The following is a 26,530-nucleotide window of genomic DNA, read 5'->3' on the forward strand; positions in this document are numbered from 1 at the left end:
CTCAGGCTGGCCAATGAAAGAGAGGAGATTTTTTTACTGATAGTTGTGTCAGCCAATGGAACGGGGTGGGAGCGCGCCTGGCGTCCCTGCAGTTCGCGGGACCTGCTGTCCCGGTCCGTGGTGCCGCCAGCTCCGGGGGTTTGCAAAGGACCCCGCCCCTCCCGCCCGAGCTCCCAACAGAAAGCCCCTACACCTGCTCGACACGCGAGCCCGCCAGGCAGGACGCCAGCGCCATGGAGGAAACCCCCCTTGGCTGAGGGGCTCCGCGGACTGGCAGGTGACCCCTGCAGAATGGCGGGAAAAGCTGCCTGTGCTGCTCCTCCTCCTGGCTACACGCACGCTTGTGCAACCATCGCCACTAGCGCCAACTTGTGGCACTGAACGAAGCCGGGGAAAGATTTTCGTTTGTTTGTTCGGCGAGCGGTGAGACCGCTTTCGCTGGTGTCCCGACTAGTTTTACCGCTGACGTCAGAGAGGGGCGGGTCCCACGTCGGCGCGTGCGGAGGGCGGGGTGGCGCGCGCGCGCGCGTGTGTGCGTGCGTGCGCGAGAGTGGCGCGAGCGGGGCCCGGCGCGCGCGTGCGCCGGCGCGGGGCGGCCCGAGGGGCCGAGCGGGCGGTGAGGAGGCGGCGGCGGGACCCGGCCCGGCCCGGCGGGGCCCCTCCAACCCTCCCCGGGGGAAGGGCGGGCGCCTCGGCCCGGCAGCGAGCCCCGAAGGGCTGGGTGGGGGTTAGACAGGGGCCTCTACTCAGCGCGGTGGGCTACGGGGGTCGCTGGGCCTCGGTGGTGGGAAGCGGCTCCCGCCGGAGTCGCTGTTGTTGTTTTGGTGGTGGTTGTGAGGGCGCAGGGTGGAGAGGGGCGGGGTGGAAAGGTGCGAGGCAGGCCGTGGGGCTGGTCCCGCCTGCCCTGGCTCCTGCGGGCTTTGTGCTGCCTCTGGTTGCTAACGGAGACTTCCCTTTGTCGGAGCACAGGGTGACCTGTGAGGAATCGCCTTCCCCGCAACCTGGACTTGGGTTTCTCGTGGCCTAACAAGAAGTGGTTTCCCGAGCTGTTGGCATCTTCCTGCTAGGATTCAGTCGTTCCCAAAGGAATGGAGGAATGCAGCTGATAAGTGCTTAACCACCCTGTGCTCCTATAGGCAGTACCAGGCGCCGGCTTCATCTTCCCTTTGGCACTTTGAGGGTGGGCCACTCCTCGTTACCTGGTCTGGGTACCTTTTTTAATATCCAAAGGAGATGGAAGAAAAGGAGCGGTGTGATAAATTCCAACTGCTACCTTGACACTAAGGAGAATCGTATATTTTGACATTTAATTTTTTTCTTCCTGTGGACTGGAGGGAAATACTACATTTTATGGGGTATGGGAGGAGGGAGGTTGCAGATCTTCATGTGGTTTTTAAAACCAGCTGTCAGAGGCAATTACTGAATAAATTGAAGCACAAGAGGAGGATTTGTAAGCTGGAAGCAGCACTAGCCCACAAAAGAAAGTGGCAGTGGGCTGCTGTTGTGACTGTGGGGGCAGAAACTTCAGCCTCCTTAATTTTTCACCACCTACTCCCCATCCACCCATCGAGAAAATGAGTTGTGTGCCATGGAAAGGTGACAAGACCAAATCGGAATCGCCAGAGCCATCGCAGCCGCCGCCACAGCATATTTACCATGAGAAGCAGCGCAGGGAGCTGTGTGCCCTCCACGCCCTCAACAATGTCTTCCAGGACAGCAACGCCTTCACTAGGGAAACCCTGCAGGAGATTTTCCAGAGGTAGGATGCTCCCTGTACTGCCATTAGCTTCCCCTTGTCTTCTGCTGATTGGAGGAATTTTTGGGTGTTATCTGGGGGGGAATAGAAAGAAGAGGGATTCAGACTGTGCCACTGCTTTGAACTGAATGTATCTTGTTTTTTTTTACCCCAGACTTTTTTTTTTTTTCTCTTCCATGCAAATATTCTTTCTCATTTTACTTGTTTCTTAACCTGTTCTGGTTGCCTGGGTCCAAGGCCTTTATTGCAGATTCTGTCATGTGGCTGGAGTGCTCTCTTCTTATCTGCTCACCTTAATGCCTCTTCTACCTGTCTTCCATATGTTTGCCTCTGCCTTGTGTAGATAAATTACCTAGATATTAATAATAGATTTGGGGATTGCCTTGGGAGCATGAAGGTGGCAGGAATGACTAACAGGTCATCATAAAAACTTACTGACTTAGTACTGCAACACTTACAAGTTTTTTAGAAATTAGGAGTTTTATCAAATGAGTGACTCCTTATTCAAGACGTTCAGTGAAGTTTTTCAAATATTATGGGCTTTTTTTCCCATGAAGCAAGACTCTGTACTCTTTCAAACTGGATTTAATTTCAGTAGCTGGATGCCTGTTTCCAGTGGCATTGCTAAATGTTTCCCAGGAGCTTCAGATAATTAATAAAGCGGGTTTGAGTTTTAAAGGAATGAATGTAAATTATTTATGTGGCCTGTGCAATAGCTCATATTTTGCTTAATGTTTATTTCATGGTGTTTTGATGCTTTATGGAAATTCTCCATAAAGGTGTGAGCCTGTATAAGTTCTGGTGACCCAGCACTGATGAAGCTAAGTGGTGATATAGGAAAAGGGCTTTCCTCTGATACTCGACCTGCAGATGCTGTAAACTTCCTGTAAGTTATGGTTGGATACCTGTTACCAGCAGTTGCCAGCATCTTGTGTTGGTGACAGGTAGGAGATCCCAGATCATGGCAGCACGTGCTGTGGGATGAGGCAGTCATGGTACGTGTGCTGATGAGCAGGGAGCTGTGAGCCTGTTGCTGCTTTCCTGAAAACTGCAAATTATGAAACTGGTACTTGACTCATCAAACTCATGCCTGTCTTTGGCAAAAGAATGTGGTGAAGGACAATAGCAAGTATCAGATTGAAATGCTATTTATTATAGCATTGTAGATAAAACTCCTGCTGGTGGAGTGGAGCTGGTCCATGGCCGGCTTAAGGCACTTTTTGTCCAGTGTAAACACACTGTGGTTTTGTTCCAGAGCAGCAATTGTCAGAATCTCAATCACAGCTGGATTGCTCTTGGCCTGAAGCAAACAAAGGCAGTTCATGTGGTAGAAGGAGTGTGATGATCTAATTAGTTGGCTTTCATTGCGTTTGTTGAGACAGAATTAGTGTGCAGCATGAAACCTCTCAGAAAAAGACTGTGTATTAATATTGTTGGACCTCTTTACCTAGAAAGGAGAGTTTGTAGTTTGTTCTGTCCTGGAGTTGTTGCATCCTAATATTCAGATCAAGATACACAGATGGATTCAGCCCCATGTTAATATGGAAATGCATATGAATATTCCTCTTAGAAATGGGGGAGCTATAAGCTATCCATAAGAATTGCCACTGCCTTTCTATTTCTGTTGGTTGACTACTTGTGTGTAGCTCTTTGACTTGCCTTTAAGAAGCATGAACTTAGTTGCCTTATGTGTCACTTGTCTTTTCCTGTGTCTACTCACATTCTGTGTATTGATAAAGGATTGATGAATATTTTTAATAATATGCAAAAATGTTGAGATCTGATTTTTAAACTCGGTGTTGACAAGGTAACAAAACCACAAATAAACTTAAGCTCTCCAGCTTTTACCACATTCATTGGAGAATGATTGAACCACATTGCTTAATCATTAGCTTCCCTTTTGCTGCATCCTATTGTGTAAGGCCAGGGTAGTCTGATGATTATCATCTCAACCATATGCCAAAACTTGATCTGGGCACCCCTCTGATTTTGTGGTCTTTCCCCCTTCTTTCCTCTAAAACAAGAAATACCTTTTTGATATTTTTGGTGCTTTTGTTGCAGGAAGTATGATTGCATGTTCCAAGTGTTGCGTGGAGATACAAACAAAATCTCTTCACTTCACTGGAATCTGCATATTGAGACCTGATTAGGAAAGACAACTGCATGCAGGAATCTTGGAGCCCCTTGTGTTAAGACAACATGTTGATGAAAGTTTCTGATGTAGAAAGATCAGGAGGATTATTACCTGGACTTCTGTCCAACTTTGTCAGTCTTTCTCAGCTCAGTGGCTTGATAAAAAAGCCCAAACCAGCAATTTAATTCCTTGCCTAGTCAGAATACTTCAGCTGATGATTGTGGGTTCTGCTTGGGTATGTGTGGGTCAAGATGCTGAGGTGCTTCTTGGGACAAGTTTGCTCACAGGTGCCAGTTTTTTGTTGCCCATGCTGGCCACCTCATCAAATTTCTGGTGCTCTGGAAGTTATGTGAAGGAACAAACATAAATGTGTTCTTTCAACTCTTGAATGAACTTGTCTCTGGAAAATGGTGCCATGAGAGGGTGCTTCTGCAGCCCAAAGGGCTCTCTCAATTGTAAGGTTTTCCTTGCTCACTTGCACTCAGGAGAGTTGGTAGATTGAAGCAATGATCTTGAGGGATGAGCTGTAGCCAAATGATCTTGTTTTATGGATATGCTGGAAGAGCTGTGACAAGCTGCAGGTTCTATCTCTGTGATTGGTAAAATACTCCCCCATGGTGGGTATTAACAACTTTTCCTCTTACTATGGTATTGTGTACTCCTCTCTGTTCTATAGTGAACACACTTCCCAAACTGTTCTGCTACAGACTGCTCCACTGCAGAAGAACTCACAGCTGAAGACAAAGGCTACCTGTCTGTAGCCTCTCTAGCCTTGGTTGCTCTGAAACTCCCTACTCAGTCCACTGCTTTCTTCTTGTCACATGCCTTATGCTGTCAGGGTGTCACTGAAAACTGGGAAATAAGCTCTCCACAGCTGGTTAGGCAAGAAAGCTGAGACTGCTTTATTCAGTGTGCTGGGTGCATGGGGGTCGCTCCACCTAATATGCACCCAGCAGTCTACCAGTCATATAAGCAGACCAGGTTATATGCATGAAACCAGTATATATTCACTGCATTTCTACTACAAATGCATTGTATTTCCTGAATACATGCATATATGATAATTATTTTCATGGATTTATAGGGGTATCAGTAGGGGTCTTATGAAGGTCTTTGAGCATCATTTGGGAACATCCCATTCCCCAAATTTCCCATTTATGGTTCTAATGAATCATTTCACCTTGAGACTATCTCAAGTATGTTGTCAGGTCACCATGCACTTCTCTTATCATTCTTTGCCCTGGGACTCTTATCTTTGTTCTCAAAACTAAGTTCTCAAAACTAGTTCTCAAAATTAAGACATCTGCTAGTGCATGTTAATTGCTGATATAGGTAAATAAGGAAGCACTAGCTGGTACAAGACTATTAGTCACAGATGTAGGGAGTTAACACAAAGCCACATTAATCTCTGGCATTTGTACAAAGTACTATATAGTACAAAACAAAGCATTAATCACAGATCTAGGGATCAAACACTATTGTGCTAAAGTTAAAAAGAATTTTCCAACATCTTCTGCCACTGCTGCATGGACACCTTTTTAAAAAAATATAATTTGTTGGGTAACAAGGGCAGGAATGCAGAAGGACTGAGGGATTTTCAGTGGATGAGATATGCCTGCAGAAGATGCAGTGTGCTAAAGGCTGAGGGAAAAATGTGCAGGAACATTAGGAGTTTTGGGGATGGAGTTGACAGGAGGAGGAGGAGGCAGATAAAATACAGATGTTTGGATGATACAAAATCTGAACTTTGCACTAGCAGAATTAATGGAGTCCTTATTAATGGAGAGAGCAACTCATCACAACAGAACTCATCTGTGGCTTGGCTTTCTTTGGATTGGCATTACGTGACTGTGTTGTTCTCTGTTCCAAGTTTCCCCTGTGCTTGCTTTTCCTGCTGTCATCTTCATAATAGTACATCCTGTTGTTTTCCCTCCTTACAAAATTTCTTGGGCGGGGGCAGGGGGGAACATAAAACTGGAGAAGTGTCTCTTTTTGCCACACGTCTCCATGTTATGTCTCACATCCGTTATCTGAACTTGTGCAAAGACCGTTGTATATTTTGGCATGTAACCTCATAGCAGCCCACAGCTTCCTCATCAGAGAAAGTGGAGGGGCAGGCACTGATCCCTCCTCTCTGGTGACCAGCAGCAGGACCTGAAGGAATGGCATGATGCACTGTCAGAGGAGGCTTAGGTTGGATTTTAGGGAAAGGTTCTTCACCCAGAGGGTAGTTGGGCACTGAAACAAGCTGCCCAGGGAAGTGGTAACAGTACCAAGCCTGACAGAGTTCAAGAGGTGCTTGGACAATGCTGTCAAGCACACGTTGTGATGCTTAGGGCTGTCCTGTCTGGGACCAAGAGTTGGACTCCGTGTGGATCCCTTCCAACTCAGGACATTCTGCAATTATATGAATGCAATGGACTGTGATTCTGCATTTTTAGATGCTGTAGTAATGCAAGTAATATCTAAGCAAACTTACAAGTCAAAGCTGAAGAGATTTGTTTGCATGAGGATTATCTGTTTAGTTACCTACAGCAACAGATATTTTTTTTATCATCTAGCAACAGCAACACTTTGGAAAGCTCCCAGGCCCAAGTATCTTCACAGCTTTATGTCTGAATACTTGTTTCATTTACTAGTGGAGGAGGAATAACAACCTTTCCTGCAGCCAACCTCCCCTGCCTCTTTTTCTCATCCAGTCTTCAAGACTGCTGTTGGCTGTTGAACTCTTGAAATTGTAATAGCTGTTGTCCTAAATAGCAAACTGGCATTTACTCCAACTGTAAATTGAGGAAAAATCATGATTGAAGCATCCTTGAGAAGTATCAGTTCAAGGGGTCAGGGAGGAAGAGCTTTGTGATTTCTTTTGTATCAAAGGCAGGATTTTTGGAGGATTTATACATAAAAGTTATTAGTAATTTATTTCTTAGTTCCCTAAGCCCATTTGATGGATAAGGAGGGTGGAATAGTTTGTGTTTAAACACAAAACCACTGAAAATGAGTTACACAGCAAGTATCCCCTTTCCAGTTGTGGAATACAGGTTCAGCAAATACCTGCTAGAGCAGTCTCCTCTTCTGTTTGCAGGCTGTCTCCCAACACCATGGTGACCCCCCACAAGAAGAGCATGCTGGGGAATGGGAACTATGACGTGAACGTGATTATGGCAGCACTTCAGACCAAAGGCTACGAGGCAGTTTGGTGGGATAAGCGCAGGTACTTGAGAAGTTGTGTCATTCTAGAGGTGGCTACTGCTTGTAAAAATGAGAGATTGAAGTGAAAGCACCAGAACATAGTCTGGTTGATGTCTTGTGTTCTGCACTCTTTCAGGGATGTTAATGCCATTGCCCTGTCTAACGTGATGGGCTTCATCATGAATCTGCCCTCCAGCCTTTGCTGGGGCCCCTTGAAGCTCCCCCTCAAGCGACAGCACTGGATCTGTGTGCGGGAGGTGGGAGGCACCTACTACAACCTCGACTCCAAGCTCAAGGTGCCCGAGTGGATTGGAGGTGAAAGTGAGCTCAGGTAGGATTTCCTCTAATCCTTCCCTGTTGGGGGTAAGAAGTCTGTCCTTAAACAGTTGGTTATTTAAACATGTATGGCTAACCTTCAAGAGTAAAAATTTGAGAATAATAGAGTTCTTTTGCATTCACTTGGATTTATGCCCCATTTGTGCAAAGCTAGGGAAATGATTTTTGGCAGCGGTGTCTGCATGAGCTCAGGAGGGCTTGACTTGGCCTCTCACGTGTCTGGCTCTATCAGTGGTGAAGGTAGAGGCCACCTCTGGTATTACTGGGTGACACCTGCAACACAATGTGCTGTGCCCTGCTCCCTCCTCCAACACTACAGTATCAGCATTCTTTGCCTCTTCAATAACAATCTGTATGTTTCTATCAAAAGGCTTTCCAGACTAAAAGTGCAGCCTTATCCCTGACAGCAGTAAAGAGCTGTTTGTTAGGAGTCACTTTTCCTATGTATGCATACACTGCCTTTCTGGTAGCTTCCCTTCCCTCTTCAATCTCAACAAAAGATGATCATTGTAAATACTTTGTAAAGTTTCACCTGCTTTTGATTGCTGTTTAGCTTCCATTCCATCATGCTGCCATCCTATTAAGCTTTACTTCCTTGACTAGACTTGTTCTGAGATAGGGATTGCACATGTGCAGTGTTTGCAGAGCCAGCCATGCCAAGTTTTGGTGAATTTCTGGAGTAAAGTAACTCTCTTATGAAACTACTGTGCAGAGGGTCTGGTGGATTTTATCGTAGGTGTGTTATTCTTCAGCAATAAATAAGGGCTTTCTCCACTGGGAGCTTTGGAAATCTGGACCAAAATATATTGGAGAAAATGTTGAGTTTTCATATTTATTGGAAGTAATCCCAGTTTGGTATTAAAAAAAGCTTAGATGCAGAAAGGGGCTAAAAAACCTGTCCAATGACCAAGTGGTACACTGCTCCTTAAGGACATCTAAATGATGAGGTGTTCTTTTTTTACAAGAAATATATTTTTTCTCAGATTTGTTGAAATTATTTTAAATTAAGGTGGAATTCTTGATCTTGGAAATATGAAGAAACTAAACTTGATTTTAATTCTATTTTTCTTACCATGGAAAGTAAGAAAGTGGCATCTATATAGACTCATCTCTGATGAGGTTAAGATAATGTCTGTCTGATTATGAGAATTTTCTGGGTAGAGATTTATTGGGGCAAATTTAATACTTGTTTTGGGATTTTTCTGTCATAAAATAACTAAAGACAGTGGGGTTTTTCTCCATTTCTTGTCACATCTGAATAGTTAGTTGTTGCTGCAGATGACAAAGTTCTACATTCAGTAATAGTTTCTGTTTCTCTTTATGATAGGAAATTTTTGAAACACCAGCTGAGAGGAAAGAACTGTGAACTCCTATTGGTGGTGCCAGAGGAGGTTGAAGCACATCAGACCTGGAGAGCTGACGTGTGACCTGGGCCAACTCTGTCCTCCCACTACAGTTCTTCCCCTTTATCAAACTCCTGATGTCCTAAAACCTGGATAATAGGTGCCCCGAATCTTCTTCGTCTGGAATTTCCTTTGTTAGGCTCTTCTCTTCCCTCCTCGGTGCAATAGGGCAATGGCACAGGACATTGGGAGTGGTGGTGGGGAAGACCTGAGGGCAGAGCAGAGGAAACTGGAAGCCAGTCACTTTAATTGCAAGGTGGAAGAGCTGCAGTGCCCTTTGGCCAGCTGGAAGGCATCATCATGCTCTTGAAAAACTGGGTTGGGGGAAAGAGTGCCTGGAAACCCCGGGCCTCTGTTTCCCCATGTGGTTCAAGGCTGCGTGTGGTGGGACACTGCTCCCTCCAGGGCTTCTCAGGAAGGAGCAGGGGCTGAGCATGCTGCCACCTCTTTGCAGTTCTTTCCCTCCAAAACAAGTTGTTGTGCAGACATTTGCAATTCCTAAAGGTCTCTCAGGACACTCAAAACACTAGCAATGGTACGGTGCTCAGCACGACCCTCTACTTCTTAGGGCTGGTTTGTGCCAGGAATTAGGAAAGAATAATAAAACCAGTGTCATCTTCCAAGAAATTCTTGGGTTAGATAGAGGATTCTTCCCCAGGGTCTCCAAGGATTTTTGTATGTGGTGAGCGGTTGTTTGGCAGTGTGTCTGGGCAAGGTGACATGGAAACAGCAAGCGCAGGCTGACTGAGGAGTATCAAGTTTCTGGACTGGAGAGAGGCCACAGTCTGCTTGGGTTTCTTCATGCTATGGTGAGGTTTTTTTTTACTAGTTTTTGACAGTTATTTTGGTTTTCTGCATGGTCACCCAGTAGTTTAGGGGCTCCTTGGAGAGAGAAATAAAGCTGAAGACGAATAAAGCTGAATTCCCTTTTATTTTCCTCTCTCCAGAAGTCTAGCTCACAGTCATGGATGTCACATGAATTGAAAGAGGTCAAGTTATAAAACAAAAATGGGCTGAGGAGAGGGAGCCTTTATAGCAGTCAGTTTTTCCCTTTTATTGCTACCATCCACTGGTGTGGGAGTTGCAGAGGGTCCACCAGAACTTTCAGGCATTGGAGACACCCTGGCTTGGTAGTTGAACCACCCTCTCCTTTAGCATCGGCCAGCATACATTCCATTAATGGGTGAATTGCTTTTTCCTGCCTTCCATGGGGAAGAGAGACTAGACACGGAGACAGTAAGAGGAATCTCCACCAGCTGTTTCCCAGTCACCCAGGAGAGCTGTAGCTCAGCCATGCCTTCTGCAGCAGGAGGAGGAAACGCTGAATTTGGAACTGACTTTGTTTAGCACTTCCTGGCTGAGCTGCTGTTTGCTTCCATCTTTAGATGTCTTGGTTGAAAAGCAACCTCTGGGACGTGATGGAGCTTGAAGGATCCTGTTCCATCATGCAGGAAACTCTCATTACTGATGTTTGAGGTGGTGAAAGGAGGGATTGTAATGACCTTTTCTCAGTTATTTTTCTCTTCAGAGCTCTGCAAATGCATGAGCAGGTGCTCGAACCCGAGAGACCACCAAAGTGGCACCGTCCCAACAGAGAACAGAGGCCACATGATGACAGGACGATGGTGTTTGCTGACCCCTGGACATCTGGCAAGCACTTTGGCAGTCCTTTGAGCACAGCCTCCCACAGTCAAGGGCAAATGGCTCTTATGTTTTAAAAAGTCTATTTCGTAACACATTCCAATGACCAATACCAGCTGGCAGAGTTTTTAAACACTTTCCAGGCAGGATGTTCAGCCTGCAGGCATTCTGCTCCTAACTTGAAGCCATTTCTTCAAGAGGGGAAAAAAAAAATCTCAACAGCAACATTTTCTATGCTGATTGAAGTTGCACTTTGGAGAAAAACCCTGTTTGCATGGAAACTGCAAGCCAATGGATCAGTGCACAATATGCAAAGATGTTTTAAAATACTTAGGGGCTGCTTTCTTCTCCTTGTATGTCAGCTGCTTTCCCGGGGGAGAAACAGTGTGATCCAGCTGCTCAGGTAAAGGGAAAGTGTATGATCACATCCCCTTGGGAGGTGAGCTGCTGTGCCCGAGGGTGGGTGAGCTGGTCCAGTCCCACTGCTCGGGAGCGGGGAAGCCCCTCTTTGTTTCCTTGCTTGTTTGGTTTTGTTAGAGCCTTGTCTTGGGTTTGTTTACAGAGATGTATTTTGTTTAACCAAATATTAAAAATGGAAAAAAAAAAAAGTTTCCATATAAATGTCCTATCACTTCTGTATGTTCAATTGAATTGTTCTGTAACAAAGTATGTAAAGGATAAATAAATTTTTTTCTTTGGTTATAAAACCACCACATTTCTGTGAGTTAAGTACCTTGAACGGGGGACACTGGTGCTGAGGTAGGATCACCTCCCAGAGAATTCCCTTAAGCCATGCAAGGCTTCCCCACCCCTCTGAAGGTGACAAAGCCACATCAGTCCCTTCTGCACTGCCAGGCTGTGCATGGAATGGAGAGATCTCTACCCAGAAATCCCCCAGCAGCTCTGAAAGAACTGAGCCTCCCTCAAGGACATCTATTAAAACCACACTGCTCAGGTTGGATTTATTTAATATTCCATACAAAAAAATACGCAGCTGATGTCTGTTCTACTTTATGAGGCAGAGAATCTGCGTGGATGTGATCGTCTCAAACCTGGCCTGCTGCTCCCTCGGTTCTCACACACACACAGCTGCAGTGAAAGTGTTTCTGCAGATGCATCTTCCCAAAGAGTATTTTCCACGGGGTATTGATTGCCACCAGCACCCCTCCTTCCTCTGCTGGGAAAGTCACACTTCCTGCCACCACTGTCCTTCAGCTCCAAATCAGGAAGGAAAGCATTTGTTGTGTCTGACTGCTGCTTTTCAAAGCCTGACCTGTGCCCCAGGGTGTTTCGTGGGGGTAAGAAGCTGGCAGAGGAGCTCCTCTGGTCCAAGTCTGTAACTGGTTATGGCATAGTGATTGAATAAAAGGAAATACTCATGATTTCTAAAGGAGAGGGGGATGCAGACAGGAGCCATCATCAGGTCCAGAGGGGGGCTTCCCTCCCTCGTTATGAACAGGTCAATGTCCCAAAGGAGAACCAAAAATGAAAAGAAAAAATGCCCTGGCCCAACAAATCAACAGTTCAATACATCATAATCGCAAGGTCTTCCCACTTGATATGAATCCAACTCAGCTTCCACAAATTAAATTTTCCCAGACAGCGGAGGAAGGGCCCCTGGCATTCCCCCTGAGAGCCCGGTGTTGGGTCCGAGGAGGATCTGCAAAGAAAACAATTGGTGAGGGGTTTTAAGGACACAAGACAGCCTTGCCATGCTGTCCCCCCTCCCACAGGTACTGGTGGCACTTAGCAGCACCAGTCCTGGGCCTGCTGCAACAGCCAAGGTCACTGCTTGACCACAGCCCCTATTTCAGAGCACATTTCAGCTGGTGAAAGCCAGGCTGTGCTTGCCAGGGATTGCTGCCAGCCTGACACTGGGAATCAGCAGGATTGTCCAATTAAAACATCCAGCCAGAGAATCTGGTGGGATGAGTGAGGCCACAGTCTACAACAGGCTGCCCCCTTCTCCCCAGGCTCCCGAAGCAGTGGGAGGTGCAGGCACTCGCAGCCAACTCTGCAGGGCCGGGAGAGAGGGCCGGCCTTCCTGCCTCACCTGTCGCTGCTGCAGCTGCTGCTGTTGCTCCATCTGCAGTTTTTCGGTTTCAAAGACGACAGGAAGAACCAATATCATGAAGGAGGTGGTCCCAATCCACAGAGCTGCCCTAGAGAATCTGTCAAGGAGAAAGAACCCTAGGAATCAGTTCTTATTGGCACAATCCCGCGTTTCCCTCCCGTGCGTCAACCATAAACCTGCCTCCAAATCCAACCCCAAGCTCCGGGGTGTCTTCTTATCCCCGCCCTGCCCAAGCCGCCCATAAACAAAAGCCGTTTTGCCGATCCCCGCAGGCCCCGCACTGCGCTACCAGCGGCCGAAGCCTCCGCGGAAGGCGGCGGAGCGGCCCCGCGGCCCCGCTCTGCCCGCCAGGCCCGCTCCGAGGGGCCCCGGCCCGGCCCGCCGCCCCCTCACCTGTACATCTTCTGCGCTACCGTCAGGGACAGGTCGAACGTAGCCCCGGCCGCCGATCGGACGCTCTCGGGGAACATCTCCGTGAGTCCCCACAGCCGCTCCGCCAGGGTCTCGTCCAGCTGCGGGCGGCATCACCATGTCAGGCCCCGCCACACGGTCCTGCGCGCCCCCGCGGGGTCACCGCGCCCGCCCAGCCTTCCCCGTCGCCTGCCCCGATACCTCTTCGTCGTCCTCCTCCTCCTCGTCGAGCTCGTCCTCCAACTCCTCGGCCTTGCCCGCGCCGCCCTTGGGCAGCAGCTCCTCCGGGGACAGGGACGCCGCGGCCGCCATCGCCAGCAGACAGGACGGAAGGAGCAGCGGCCAGAGCGCCGCCGGAAGCGCGGCGGCCCTCCCGCCACGCAGCCCGGGCGAGGCAGCGACCCCTGGCGGCCCGGAGGAACACCGGCCGCCCCCCGCCCCGGCCCCCGCAGCACTGCGCGACGCGTTACAAACACCCTCAGAACCGGGTTTTAATTGCAAGGTTTTATGTAAAATATGCAGAACTCTCAGAACGAGCAACTCCAGCATCCTGCTCGCCCAAGGCAGACGGTGAGGTTTGTACAAGCACCCGCGGGCTCCGCAGGGGGAGCGGACACAGGTCTCCCCGCTTCGGTAAGCGGAGAGGGCGAGGAGCAGCCCTCATGGAGACACATCTTCACCGCCTGTCGTCCGGCTGCCTTAGAGAGAGGGTACCTGTGCTGGGCTGCGGTGAGGAAACGTAGCAAGGTAAAGTGCTCTGAGGAAAATCGTGTTATTGAACAGCGCTGTGGTGCCGAACCAGCCATCGGCAGTACCCTCAGCGCCACACAACGCTGGAGGTGTCTCGGCACCCGTGGTCCTGTCAAACAAAGTACCTCCACACAGTACCAACATGGCTGGGAGGCCCAAGCCAGCCCCAGCATCCCAGCCAGACCAGCCTGGCTGCCTCTTGTTCACTTCTTCCTCCGGTTATGCTGCTTCAGCTCCTCCAGCTCCTTCTCCATGAGGTGGGACTCGGCAGTGGTCTCAGAGAGCTGCAACACACAGACAACAACAGCAGCAGTGAGTTAAAGGCTCATGAGGCCCTCCCAACTTCACAGCACAAACGAGATTTACAGCCACAAGCCAGGTCTTGCAGGAGGGAATTTGTTAATGTTGAGCAAGGGGGAAGCTGCCATGTCACGCTTCACTGAGATCGCCTGGAAAAACTGGAGAGCAGCTAGCACTTCTGCTAAGTGTACCAGCCACAAAAGCCATTTTCCAGTTTTAAAACACATGAAGAGTGAGGAAAGAAAATATTTGTTTAGAGCAACATAAAGGGTAAATCACTTATTAACTGAGAATACATGTGTGTTCTGATTCACTGAATGGCTCTAGATTTTAAACATGAAAACTGTGATCTCTGGGTAAGGTTGAATTTCAGTTTATTTCCTGGAAATTCTTTCATCCATAGATTTGCACATAGAATATATGTCACACCCCTCATGACAGCTTTAATTTTCTGTGACCAGAAACAGTGGGAGTAGCTCAGTTTCATAGTTAGGGCAGAGGACAGATTAGGAAGAAAAATGCCATATTCTGTGCAGAAAGGGAAACAGGAGATATGGCACTTGCAGGGGCTTCCCTCTCCTCAGTCACAGTATTCACAACAAACTGATGTGGGGGGAAGCTTCCCCTCTTTTCACAGAGGGGATCAGGCTTTACTCCCTCTGTCACTTTGCCATTACACCTGTGTTGCAGGGCAGGGTAAAGCAGGAAGTGGGGTGCAGTGAGAACAGCCTTCTTCAGGGGACCCAGCACCATCTGCTCAGGCATCCCCACTGCTATGGGCAGACAGGAGTTGGGCAGAGGCTCACCATGTCCAGCAGAATCTCCACTTTCAGCCGAAGTAGGTTGTTTTCTTCCTCTAGCTGCTGGTTTCGTTTGCGCAAGCGCTGCAGTTCCCTGCGATCCCCCATGAAGCTTCCTGATTCTTGAAGGAAAGAAGGTGCTCAAAATACAGATTGTCAGCCAACTGTGGCTACTTCAGACCAGAGCAAGCTGAGCTATACTCTACCTGAAACCCAGTGGCCATTTTCAAACTTCAGGCTCTGGCCAGCAAGGTTCATTGTGGGGGTGCCGTATTCCAGGCCCAGCTCAACCTCACGGGTGGATCTATCCATCTACAGGGAGAAGATCACACTCAAGAGTTTCACAGAATTACAGAGCCACCCCCTGCTCTCCCATTTCTTAGTGACTGGCACTGCAGTGGAAGATGCTGGTCCAAATGGCCCTGTACTGCTGCAGTAGAGGACTGGCTCCTCTCACTGCCATCCCTGCCACCCACTCCAACCCACTCATCTCCCTGCACTTGGACACCACTTGGTGAGAGGTTTTCAGTGACACAGTTCTGGACTGCAGGTGGGGTGATGATGATTCTTCCCTGAGTTATTCCATTTCTAGCTTCATGTATGATAAGGAATGGTGCTGCATTGCAGGAAGAAAGCAGCACAGTTGAAATAATAGAATATACTGAGCTGGAAAGAACCCACAAGGATCACTGAGTCCAACTCCTGGCCCTGCACATGACCATCCCCAAGAGCTGCACCATGTGCCTGAGAGTATCGTCCAAACATTTCCTGAACTATCAGGCTTGGTGCTGTGAGCACTGCCCTGGGAAGTCTGTTCTGGTGTCCAAGAACTTTCTGGGAGTTCTTGTAAGGTTTATGGCACTCAGAGCAGGAGCCACCCCCCTCTGTCACTGAGGCAGCGCTCCTGCAGCAATCTGCAGGTGCTGGGACTCACCAGGTGCAGGCTGGACAGCGAGGACCATTTCCTGGGGGGAGTCTTCTTCGGGCTGAAGGAGTTCCCAAAGAGAGGCATCGCACGGCGGGCTCCTGAAGGAGCAGGACAGACACAGCGGGGCTGTGGGACAAAAGCAGCGATGTGACAAGGCAGCTGCTCTCCCCAGGCAGAGCCCCCAGCTCTCAGGCCAAGATGGCAACTGGAGAGGGAGGGGGTCCCGGCCACCTCCCTGCCACTGTCACCAGGCAGCACCGGCCCTCAACGGGCACGTCCCTCGCACCGCGGCCGCCACGTGCCCGAGCCGGGCGGGTGACAGAGGGCGGTGCAGGTGTCACCCCCTCCCCTCGGGCCCTCCCCGCGCCCCGCCGGTACCAGCGCCGCGCGGCCCGGCACCGCGGGGCGCACGGGCCGTACCACCCTACGGGCACGCCGAGCAGCTGGCACGGGAGCCCCGCGGGGCGCTATTCGCCACCACCGGGATGCTCCTTTGTTCTGTTTTCCCTCCCGGCATCTCACTGGCGAAAGCAGCGGGCTGGGCAAGAGCGGAGCCGATGGAGAATGCCGCCATCCCCCCCGCGCCGCAGTGGTCGGGTCAGCCCCGCGGTGCGGGGGCGGTTGGGCCGGGCTGATCCATCGAGCTTCGCTCTCATCCCGGGGGGGCCGCACCTCTCCGTGGGGCCGCGCCCGCTCCCGGCGCTGGCCGCCGCCGCCGGTGGGATCCGCCGCGTGTCCCGGAGCGGTTTGCGGCCGCCGCGTTGCCGGGGCGATGGGATCCGCGGCTCCGCCTCCCGTGCTGGAGGCAGACGGGGGCGGAGTGCCGGGCAGCGGGCTCGGGACTCGGGTTCTGCTCGTTGTGTCGAACTAGTGGCGTGCTCACCGCGCTTTACTTATCACCTTCCCTAAAGTGCTCGAATCGTCTGGGAGAGTTGTTAAAATTGTTTTTTTGGCGGGGATAGTTTGTTTGTTTTTCCAGATAAATAACTACATGCCATGAGGCAGCGAACCCCTTCTTGGTGGGAGCGTGGGAGAAGAAGTGGAGGAGTTCTGGCGTCCTGGACTGCACGGGTTCCGGGGATGATGGCTGAGGAGCTGGACAGAAAAGCGTCGTGCAGAATCCGCTAGGTTGGAAAAGAGCTCTGAGATCATCAAGTGCTGTCTTATGACCGAACACCACCATGTGAAAGTAACCGTGACACTAAGTGCCACGTCCAGTCTTTCCTCAAACACTTCCAGGGACGGTGACTCCACAGCAGCAGCTCCTCACACGCCTTCCTTTGAAGCAGTCCCAGCGCCCTGATTCCCGTGCGCATTGCAAAGTCCTCCCTTTCAGCACATGATGGAATACATTTAGATTCATTGTGTTACTTGCTGGCTTGTATTCCATGGGAGGTGGCAGTGGCAGTTGATTTGGATATTTTGAATGAATGGCATGGATGTGTAACACGTATCACCAGCAAACACTTTTTATGTTACAGAGGCAAAATGCCACTCCTATACTATAAAATAATTATCCAATGTTAGAATAGAGATCTGAAGTTACTTGCTTCATTGTTAAAAAAGCTTAGTTGAGGACTTCCTGGGCTTTCCTGAAAATTTTTTGATTAATGAGATACTAAGATCCTGCTTTTACTTAAAAGGGAACAATAAAGACAAGAGGGGAAAAAAGCAGAGGCAGGCAGATAAAAGGAGGAGAAAGGAAGAGAGTCACTAACATTTTGATTTGGTTTGTACATGTATTATTTCTCCAGGAAAAAAAAAAAAATCTAATAGTCTTTCATTCCCAGAGTGCTTAATTGGCACTCTGCCTTAAGTGAACCAGAAAATTGCTCGCTTGGAATGTGATTTGGAAAAATAGCACAGTTAAACCCAGTGACTTGAGACAAGAAAAATCTCTAGTGCTGCAGTATCTTTTGGTAGTCCAATTAACCAATATCTGGTTCTTGCAGGACACATGCTATAGAAACAGTTGCCTTCTGACCTAGTATACCAGAGTCTGTGCACTGGAAATCAGTGATTTTTGCAACAAGAGAAGTGATTATAATGGGCTGGGGGTAGAAGTCAACACCCATAAAAGTAGAATAAAACCTCACTGTTCAGAACAGTGAAGTAGTTGTGGTTTCTATCACCATTTAATAACCATACGTGTGTGATTTTATTAATAGGAAATATGAAAAGAAAAGGTCCAGATGAATGAGGGCAAGAACTTTGGAAGAAAAGCTGAGAGCATGTAGAATTACAATTTTGAAATGAGAAGATAAAGGCAGCTTACCTGGGTGCTTATAAGAGTCAAAGACCATACAGAATAGTGAGGGACTGAGCTCAGTTTGGTTGGGGTGTTTTTTTTCAGTAATGTTCACCTTCCTAGAAGAAACCTGTATGTTTCAGGACAGTTGTTGCCTGAGTTCTCCTTGTGCTGAGCAGGATGAGTATTCTAGAAACACACTGTAATTATTATAAAATTAAACTGCCTCATGCAAACTACCTCAGTGGGGTCTCAAAGTAATTCTCTTACTGCCTCTTTCTGTGGAGCAGAGACTTGGAAAAAGGCAGGCAGCCCATCCTCACTGCCTTGGCATGTGAGGTGAATGCTTCCTTCTGTGCCTGGTTGCTGTGCCCACAGTGGATAATACCTGTGTGAATGGTATCATAGTTGGTAGGGCTTGTCAACAAGAGCAAAAAGCTTCCCCTGGAGACCAAGAGAAGGAGGTTCAGTGTTTTGATTTCTGCTGTGATTTGCTTCAGGAATCTGTCGTCTTTTGCACGGATTGACAAAATTTCATTTCTCGCCAGACTCCATTTCCTTGAAAAATGCTATGGAATTTCCTCACTGCACATGGGTATTTTGGCAGCAGCTTTTCATCATTGCTTCTCCACCTACATCAGGTAGATACCAAGACAAGAACTGACTGTTGCTGTTTCTAGCATTGTCTCTCAATACATTGCAAATGCATACATATATGTATTTATATATAGTTTGACATATGATTTTCAGTTATGTTAAAAGCATTATGGTGTAGTAGTATGCATCCTTCTGTTCCTGTCACTCTGTGGCCAAAAGAACACCTAGCACACACTCTTTCTCCCAAGACAATAACTACAGAGATCACTTAGGAACTGCAAAAGCCCAATAAATGCTGAAGAACCTGTATGCTACAGTCATTGTGTAAGGAAGCTTCCTGTGTTCTCAGGAAGACATCTTTGAGAACATTAGTGAAGTCTGAGAGATTGACAGGATGAAGATAGGGCTGTAGCACATGGCACTGTGGAAATTCTGGAACAGACCCAAGCTGCTCTTGGTAGCCTAATTTGGAGCATCTTCAGCTTTTTTGGCTCAAAAGTGTTAGAGAATCTATAGCTTAGATGTTCTCAGAGCTGCTTTTAACTCCATAGCATTTCCCTTGTTTTTTTTCACATACACTGTGGGATTATTATTGTTCTCTGTAATTACAGGGAAACCATTGACTGGTGAATTCAGTAGACTTATTCTAGACTTAGAGAGTATTTATTTTTTAAAATCTTTATGAAGCCTTACCTATCGGTAATACCTGGTGGGCTAAATCAGGCTGAGTTTGAAATCTCTAAACGAAAACTTTTTTGGCATATTGAAATTAATTCCCTGCCCAATTAAAATTTTCAGCAGTGAGGTCATTCTCATTGCTTCAGTGCTGTGCAGTCTATGATGCCCCTTCTTTTAGAATCCTAGATATTAAATACCAAAAATATGTTTTGTTGTCAAAGCCAACACTTCTTTTTCTCTCTCTCTTTCTTTATTTCACCATAGCTAACTCAAGAGAAAAAAACCAGCCGTTTCTGTTTTTTGGTTTTTTTTTTTTTTTTTTTCACAAACCAGACTGCTTTGTGAAGAAATGGGCTTTCCTCCTGCTTGTCACAGATTCCACCACCAGGAGGCCCTCGTTGCAGTGCTTATAGCTAGGCAAAGAAAACACAAGGAGAGCGAAGTGGAGAAACACATCTGCACAAGACTAATCTGAAATTAATACTTATCCTATAAATTGAGATTTTTCAGAGTACTGTGCAGGCATCTATTAATTATTGCAAGTATCCTAATATCCCACTATCATGGATGCCATGACTTTTGGAGATAATGGAGTCTGTCACAGGTGGTACTCTTCATTGAATAGCTGATTGATAGCCAGGAAACTTCATGCCTCTGTCTTCTGGATGTATCTTAGTAACCTAAAAAAATAATAAAATGTAGTAAAGCACAGGTTATATTTCTAATCCCTCATGTGTGCCCTCTATCACCCAACAAATACACTTTCACCTACTTTGCCTCTGCCTTCCCTCTTTTAGTTACTTACTTATTCAGCAGTTTTTAATTCTTTCACTTTTCACAGCTGGCTTTTATAGTGTCCTAAAAGTCCTGCACTAACACTCTTTCTGATTGCTTTATTTTGCTAACCAGACCTTTAAAGAAAGGAGGAAGGAGAAATGTTTTTGTCCATATTTTTTTACCAAACCACGTACGTCTTCCCTATTAGTTTTTCAAAGCTGCAGTCATTACTTTGGCTGAAATGTAGACTTTGTTATTCAAAAGAACACTGTGTACATGATCTCTTGACCAAAAACTATGTAGAGTTGTCATTCTTTCTTCTTTAAACCCTATTTATTTTTGTCTTCACTGCTGAGTCAAGCCTTGTATATCTGCTTCTTGCTTACTTTCCAAGGTTATGTTTCAGTACTGATGAGTCCAAGACGCAGCTGTGCAGTGCAATTTCAGAATGGATGAGAGGTGAGAACAGTTTCCCTCCTGTCAAGAAATGGAGCTCCTGCAAGCTGTAAGTTACCCTCAGTTGCAAACTGAGTTACCCCTTGTCTTTTAAACTCAGTTCCTACCCTCTTCCCTGAATTTACATACATACAAATAACTGTTTGCATTTGTGTACTTTGGCCTCTCTAATATGTACTAACGTGGAAAACATGTATCCTCTGCTCTAAGAAGCAGAAAAAGTGTAAATGAAGCCATGCATGAAATATGCAAAGTTCCCAGGCTTCTGAGGAGGTTTTCCAATCATTGCTCACCATTCTGACCACACTGTTCACTTGAAAGAGTTTACACAAAATATACAGGCAGCTGAGCCACTCAACTCTGGAGAGTTGCTCTGGAGAGAATCCATTGCTTCCTGACAGAGTTTGCCACAAGGCTCTCCTTGGAGACTGGGAAACCAAACATTCAGAGAACATGTGTGGCCCACATAGCAGTGAAAGCTTGTTTTAAGCTTTATTTTACTCTCTTCTTATTACCTGGCTACTCTTTGCTTGCTTCCACATATGTATTTCATTCTTTTCCTTGCCTCTTACTTTCATAGTCATTTGTTTCCATGCCTCACTTAAGATGTCCTTTCCAGGAAATGATGAAGTTTTAGCCTCCAGTCAGTACATTCCTGATGAGCAGATTCAGGGAAAGGGAATGCCAGGGAAAGGGTCTCTTTGTATGAGTTGATGTTTAGTGCAGTTGTAACCCTTCACCACGGGCAGCTGCTGGAGACAAGATGTTTGGCTTTTGGACTGTGCTGCTGAGTTGTTTATAAGGGAGAGAAAACAGGTCTTATCAAATGCAAAAATTGGAAGTAATGTGGTCTTTAGATGATGTGGAGTCTGCGACTGTGACAATGGACTGTGTGACCCAGAAAGTCCTTTTGGGTGTCAGCTGCCTGCTTATATGCAGATGATGTTGCTTTTCAAGCTTTTGAGGATTGCAGATGACAGATCACCAGTGATCTGCACTGGGACTGAAGCCCTTTCTCAGGGGGCAGCTCCAATCATTCAGCAGGTACCTCACTTGACTCCCTATATCCCCCACACTCCCAACAGTCAGACCAGGTTTTCCCACTGACTTAAACCAGGATTTCCCATAGCAGAGTTTCAGACATCTGAGATACACAAAAAAATAGCAGCTCGAGCTGGGTGCCTCTGAGAAGGGACCCCAAAGAAAGCCCTGAGTTTTTATACCCTCCCAGTCTGTGAGTGACAAAGTCCTGGCTCCTGCAGCTGAGCCCTTGGCTCTTGCTGTGTCTCAGTGTCCAGTCACCTGGCTGTGCCACAGGTCCTGTGGCCTCTGCTGTGCAAAGGGTCAGTGCCAGTTCCTGCCCTCTTGCCTGGGGCTCTCACCACCCAGAGCCCACTCTGTGGCTGACACTGCAGCTGCACACCAAGCTACCTGCACTGAATGTGCTCCTCAGCACACTTTGTCTTGTTACTATAACTGAAAAGTTTGTTGGTTTGGGTTTGTTGGATTTTTTGTTTTTTGGTTTCTTGTTTTTTGAGGTTTTTTTAGTCCATTTTGTCACATGACCTGAAACCGGTGTTGTCTTGTAACCATTCAAAAAGACTTTCTTGAAGTCCTCAGCAGATGTTCTATCACCCTAATTTCAAACACAGGCCTACAAGCACCTTTTACACTTCCTCTGCTGTTCAGAAGTTCTTGTTTATTGCAGGTCATCATTCCCCAGTCAACACTCACTGCCTGTATTGTACTCGCTAGCCAAGATCCAAGAGCCAAAATCCAAGATTTCCTTGAGAAAACAGGTAAGGGAAGAATGTGGTACAGGGAAAATTATACTTAACTTTGACTTACACACTAAGTGCTTAAATATTGTAAAGAATCTCATCTTTTAAATGGGAGGGAAGGCATGTCATGCTTAGAAACTGGTTCCCTGCTCACACATCTGTGTAATTTGATTCATTTTGGAAATAAAAGCAAATGAAAATCTGAGTCTCTGAAGATTTAAATCTTGTCACTCTGAAAGAAAGGGAAATTGTTTTCATGGGTCAGCAGACAGGCTGTTCTCACAATTCACTCATTCATCTACAGTTGAAGTAATGTGCTACTTCAGTTCCAAGATTAAACAACTGGTAGTGATAACTTGTTGCCAGGGATCATGTCAGGATGTCAAGCCTGGTGTAGAACACGGGAAAGCTTGTATTAATCGGGACAGGTGAGCCAGTGTGCAATGGGCTGCAAAAAAGGATAATCTGCTGGTAAAAAATGGGAATTGCAGTATCCAAACTAATGTCCTAATTTGATATTAGGCACTTAGGCAAGTAGTGACACTTTCCAATATGCTTCATAATAAGCATTTATTTTGCAGTCAATGGGAACTGCAGGTGCCCACCACTAAAATTTTACTGTTTAATTATGAGCTTTTGATTTAATTCCTGGTTTGATATCTTGAGACCTGAATAATCTGGATGATGGAGTATAATGCAACAGCATGACCACTGTAGGTGGATAGAAAGTAGCAAAACAGAAAACCGTGGGAATTTTGAACATGCTTTTTGTTAGTGTTTTAGGGAAAAGGAAAAATGTCAACAAGTAAAAGCAAAATCTTTGGCTTCTCTTGACCAAGCTGAATTGAGTTTGGTTTATTTTTTCTTTTAATAGTCACTATTAGAGCAATGCTGATGTAATCCAGGTCACTTTTTATTTTTTGGAATCCCTGTCTTTGCTTATGTTTAAGTATCATCCCAGTGATACTGCTGTGCTGCCAGCCACATTCCTCCTGCCACAGGCAGGGCATTGCCATCACAGCATGTTAGGAAAAGCCCTTTAACTGGTGCTGCTTTTTCACCATGGATTGGCAAGGGGGAAACATTTCACTAAGGAATTATAATGGAATTTGGGAAAAAATTAGCTTGCTTATAAAACTGTGTTGGAAAAATACAATAACCACGTGATGCTAGTGTCATTTTCTATCCAGGCTGGCAGACTGAAACACACGAGTGTGTTATGATTTGTTAATTTTGTGAAAAGAGTTTATGGAGTCAATAAATCTTGAAGGAAGAAACATCTTAAACTTGTTTCTGTTGGAGACAGCTGAGTTGGCTGTGAGCTCTATGGAATAATTCCATCAGTTGCTTTTTACTAGATAAGGACATTCCCTGGTGTCATAAGTATTTTGCAAGCCTACAATTGCCTTCTATGACCCTGAAATTTCTCCTGCCATTTCAACTGGAGATGATGCCTTTATTCCTTTTCCCATGAGTCCACTGTGGTGCTGCTAGCACTAGTGCTGCTGTATTTTGCCCTAGAGATAGCTATGTTTCACTTGGGGATGGGCCAGACTTTTTAAAGGGAGTGCATGAGAATGAAGGCATTAATCCTAACAACATGGTAAATTACTGGATTTTTTAATGCCCTTCATTTCTCTTGAAGGAACTGAGATGTGGACAAGCTTCTAGAAAGTACCATCCACATCAAACAAGCAAATCCTCTAAGTCCAAACAAGTAAAATATAAACCAGTGACTTTTCCAGGTATATAATGGGGAGGTAAAGCTTCAACACTATTTGTTTTACTAAGAATTTTCAGGCTTGTTGCTGTGAAGGCCTTTACTATGCTACAATATGTGTTCCCCATATGTGAATCAGGAGAGTGTTATACACAGATGTGTATATATTTGTCAATCCCAGACAGCTGGAACCCATCAAAGCTGCTTTTGTGTGTGTGTGTTCCTTTGCATGCCTAAGTAGTGCAAATAGCTTCCTTAGGTTTTGGATTCACTGACATGTGCTAAGAGCAGGGAATCTGGACTGCTAATACTTAGTATTTCAGACCTCCACACACCAGGTGCAGAGCTTGAAAAGGATAAGAAGGAAAGCATTTGGAAGCAATCTCAACATCTGTTCGAAACTAGAGGACTAAAAATAGCACCTCATCCTAGAGAGGTGATGCAGTGTTTGGAGAAGGATAGGACATGATGTCATAGATTGAGTTAACTTTTCTCTCTCCTGCTGACATAGCTGGTTTGTTGGCACCCATATACACCCTCTAATACAAAAAAAACCAAAAAAAAAAACCAAAAAAGCAAAAAAAATATTCTGAAGGGCAGTTGCTCATGTAAAGGTGGGGTGGAAATGGGATTGCTTTGCACATTTTAGTGCTGCTTTTTTGCCAGTTTGTCTCACAGATTCTGCCCATAAGCCAGTAAGGTCCTGACCCATCACCACTTAAACCCTTTTGTCTTCCTAAGAAGAATGGGTGAGAGGACATTACTCCTTGCTTTGGAAGCACATCCTCTATCCTTTCAAATACACTTGAATTCCTTCTGAAATGATACCCAGGAATGTCCTTCACCCAGACAATTCAGAACCCTGAGTTGATCTGCAGATGCTTTTACTTTAGAAAACGTTCTTCAAGACTACTCAGTGATTTCTAGAAAATGCCTGGGATGAAAGATGGTGGTTGTTCTCTTCAGCTTCATATCTCCAGTTTGCTTGTGCTGCATCAGCAGCGTGTGATAGCTGAGGCTGGGGAACTGTGCCTGGTCAGTTAGGCACAGTTCATGCTCATGGCTGCAATTCAGTAATTGAAATCAAACATTTGAACACAGGTCATATGTGAACTCTGGTCTCAGAAATTCTGTCCTATTCCTCTGTCTTGGATTGCCTGACTGTTAAAATAGGATGTGCTGCCTTAATAATCCAGTGGAAGAACAATAGTGGAGGACAGACAAAATAGGAAGAAAGACTGCAGTAGAAAGTACTAGAGTATATTGAACTCCAATGGGAGTTGTTACTGAGTAGGAGTTGTGCACCTGCACAGAGCTTCAGAACCACAGATATGTCATTTACAATCACCAATTCACAAGAAACATGAGAAGGAGAGATTAACAGCTTTTTTTCAGATATAGGCACAGAAATGTTTAATAAAGAACTCACTTCCAGTAAGGCTGGTAAAGAAACCATGGTAATCCAAGGAAAGGAGAACAATGGATTTAAAAAAAAACAATCAGGCTAATGAATCTCTTAAGGTTTGAGATTGCAGAAAATTATTAGCTGGACCATCACTGAAAATTAAGGCTCTATTGTAGCAAAATCAAGGAAACAGTATTTTAAAGCCAATTACAATTCCTGAGACCTTTAAATATTATTCTAATCTAAAAATAACTCCATGATGATGCACTCAATGCCTATCCAAATTTTGAGATCTGAAAAACAGACTGCTTATGATCCTTTGTGGCCAATAACCTGGCAAACATATGGAATACAAATGGAACAAGACTGGGGTTTTTATCTGTGGTTTACATATAAACTCAATTGGAAGCAGCAGGAAAAGCCAAGAGTAGAAAACTGGCCAAAGGAAGAGCATGTTCAGTTCTAAGCTAGAAAACCTAAGCTTTTCCAAACTGATAAGGAATGTGGAAAGACTGTTAAATTTATTAGTTTTTCAAGCAGATGCTCTTCAAAATTTGGTGTTTTTTTAAATGAAGAAATGTCTCAAATACCAGTGCTGAATTTCTTCCAAATGCAAATCTAAAAATGTTGTTCCTGCAATACATAATTTTTTTTTATGTGACCAGTGAAATCTGCCATGACCTAAAAATTTAAAATTTTCTATCAGCTGCACTTTAAACACATTCTTCTTTCTGAATCATGTTAATAAAAATGTTGTCCTGAGTACAAAACAGAGCAGTGTACTCAAAGTCATTATTCACTCTATTTGACAAAGAAGCCCTCAGCTTCTTTGAGCTGGAATGCATTAAACGGGAAAAAAAGACATTCAATGAATTATGCTTTTTTCAGCTGTAACACTGAAAACTCCTGTCCTATGTCTGGTGCATAAAGCTGTTTTGCTTCATGTCTTTTTCAGATTCATTTTCAGTGCTAGTGCATGAATAATTTAAAGAAGCATTGACTTTTTTGGCCATAACAGTTAAGACAGTATTTGCAGTACTTCCAACTTTGTTTGCATTAGAAGTCAGAATGTCTTTGTGAAGAATACATACACAGAGTCCTGTGTTTTCCAGCATTGAAACATTTTCTTGTTTTAACTTCCTT

General features: G+C 46.0%; 3 protein-coding genes and 1 long non-coding RNA gene across 6 annotated transcripts; 2 read left to right on the forward strand and 2 right to left on the reverse strand.

Moving 5' to 3' along the window:
* The first annotated feature begins 63 nt into the window (after positions 1–63).
* On the forward strand, positions 64–11,172 carry JOSD1 (Josephin domain containing 1). 2 transcript variants are annotated; one of them, XM_079303511.1, is made up of 5 exons: positions 64–423; positions 970–1,759; positions 6,976–7,104; positions 7,219–7,413; positions 8,746–11,172. In XM_079303511.1, exons 2-5 carry the CDS (start codon positions 1,575–1,577, stop codon positions 8,843–8,845), a joined length of 609 nt encoding a protein of 202 aa, XP_079159637.1. In that variant the 5' UTR covers positions 64–423; positions 970–1,574; the 3' UTR covers positions 8,846–11,172. The 2 variants fall into 2 exon arrangements, with proteins under 2 accessions (XP_079159637.1, XP_079159636.1); XM_079303510.1 differs by lacking the exon at positions 64–423 and adding an exon at positions 476–616.
* Positions 11,173–11,394: 222 nt separating this feature from the next.
* Positions 11,395–13,309, reverse strand: TOMM22 (translocase of outer mitochondrial membrane 22). Its single transcript, XM_079303509.1, has 4 exons — positions 13,149–13,309; positions 12,930–13,048; positions 12,516–12,633; positions 11,395–12,122 (listed from the first exon to the last, which is right to left on the reverse strand). Exons 1-4 carry the CDS (start codon positions 13,257–13,259, stop codon positions 12,048–12,050), a joined length of 423 nt encoding a protein of 140 aa, XP_079159635.1. The 5' UTR covers positions 13,260–13,309; the 3' UTR covers positions 11,395–12,047.
* Positions 13,310–13,436: 127 nt separating this feature from the next.
* CBY1 (chibby 1, beta catenin antagonist) lies at positions 13,437–16,644 on the reverse strand. Of its 2 annotated transcripts, none has more exons than XM_079303512.1 (5): positions 16,398–16,644; positions 15,732–15,851; positions 15,004–15,109; positions 14,804–14,919; positions 13,437–13,981 (listed from the first exon to the last, which is right to left on the reverse strand). In XM_079303512.1, the coding sequence occupies exons 2-5, from the start codon at positions 15,807–15,809 to the stop codon at positions 13,901–13,903; spliced, it is 381 nt and encodes a 126-aa protein (XP_079159638.1). In that variant the 5' UTR covers positions 15,810–15,851; positions 16,398–16,644; the 3' UTR covers positions 13,437–13,900. The 2 variants fall into 2 exon arrangements, with proteins under 2 accessions (XP_079159638.1, XP_079159639.1); XM_079303513.1 differs by lacking the exon at positions 16,398–16,644 and adding an exon at positions 16,248–16,266.
* On the forward strand, positions 16,048–17,095 carry LOC306800966. The gene is made up of 2 exons (XR_013773953.1): positions 16,048–16,317; positions 16,705–17,095. It is a non-coding gene; the product is annotated as an uncharacterized lncRNA (long non-coding RNA).
* Positions 17,096–26,530: the final 9,435 nt, after the last annotated feature.

This window comes from Erithacus rubecula, assembly GCF_903797595.1.
Source record: "Erithacus rubecula genome assembly, chromosome: 4".
NCBI classification, from domain to species: Eukaryota; Metazoa; Chordata; class Aves; order Passeriformes; family Muscicapidae; genus Erithacus; species Erithacus rubecula.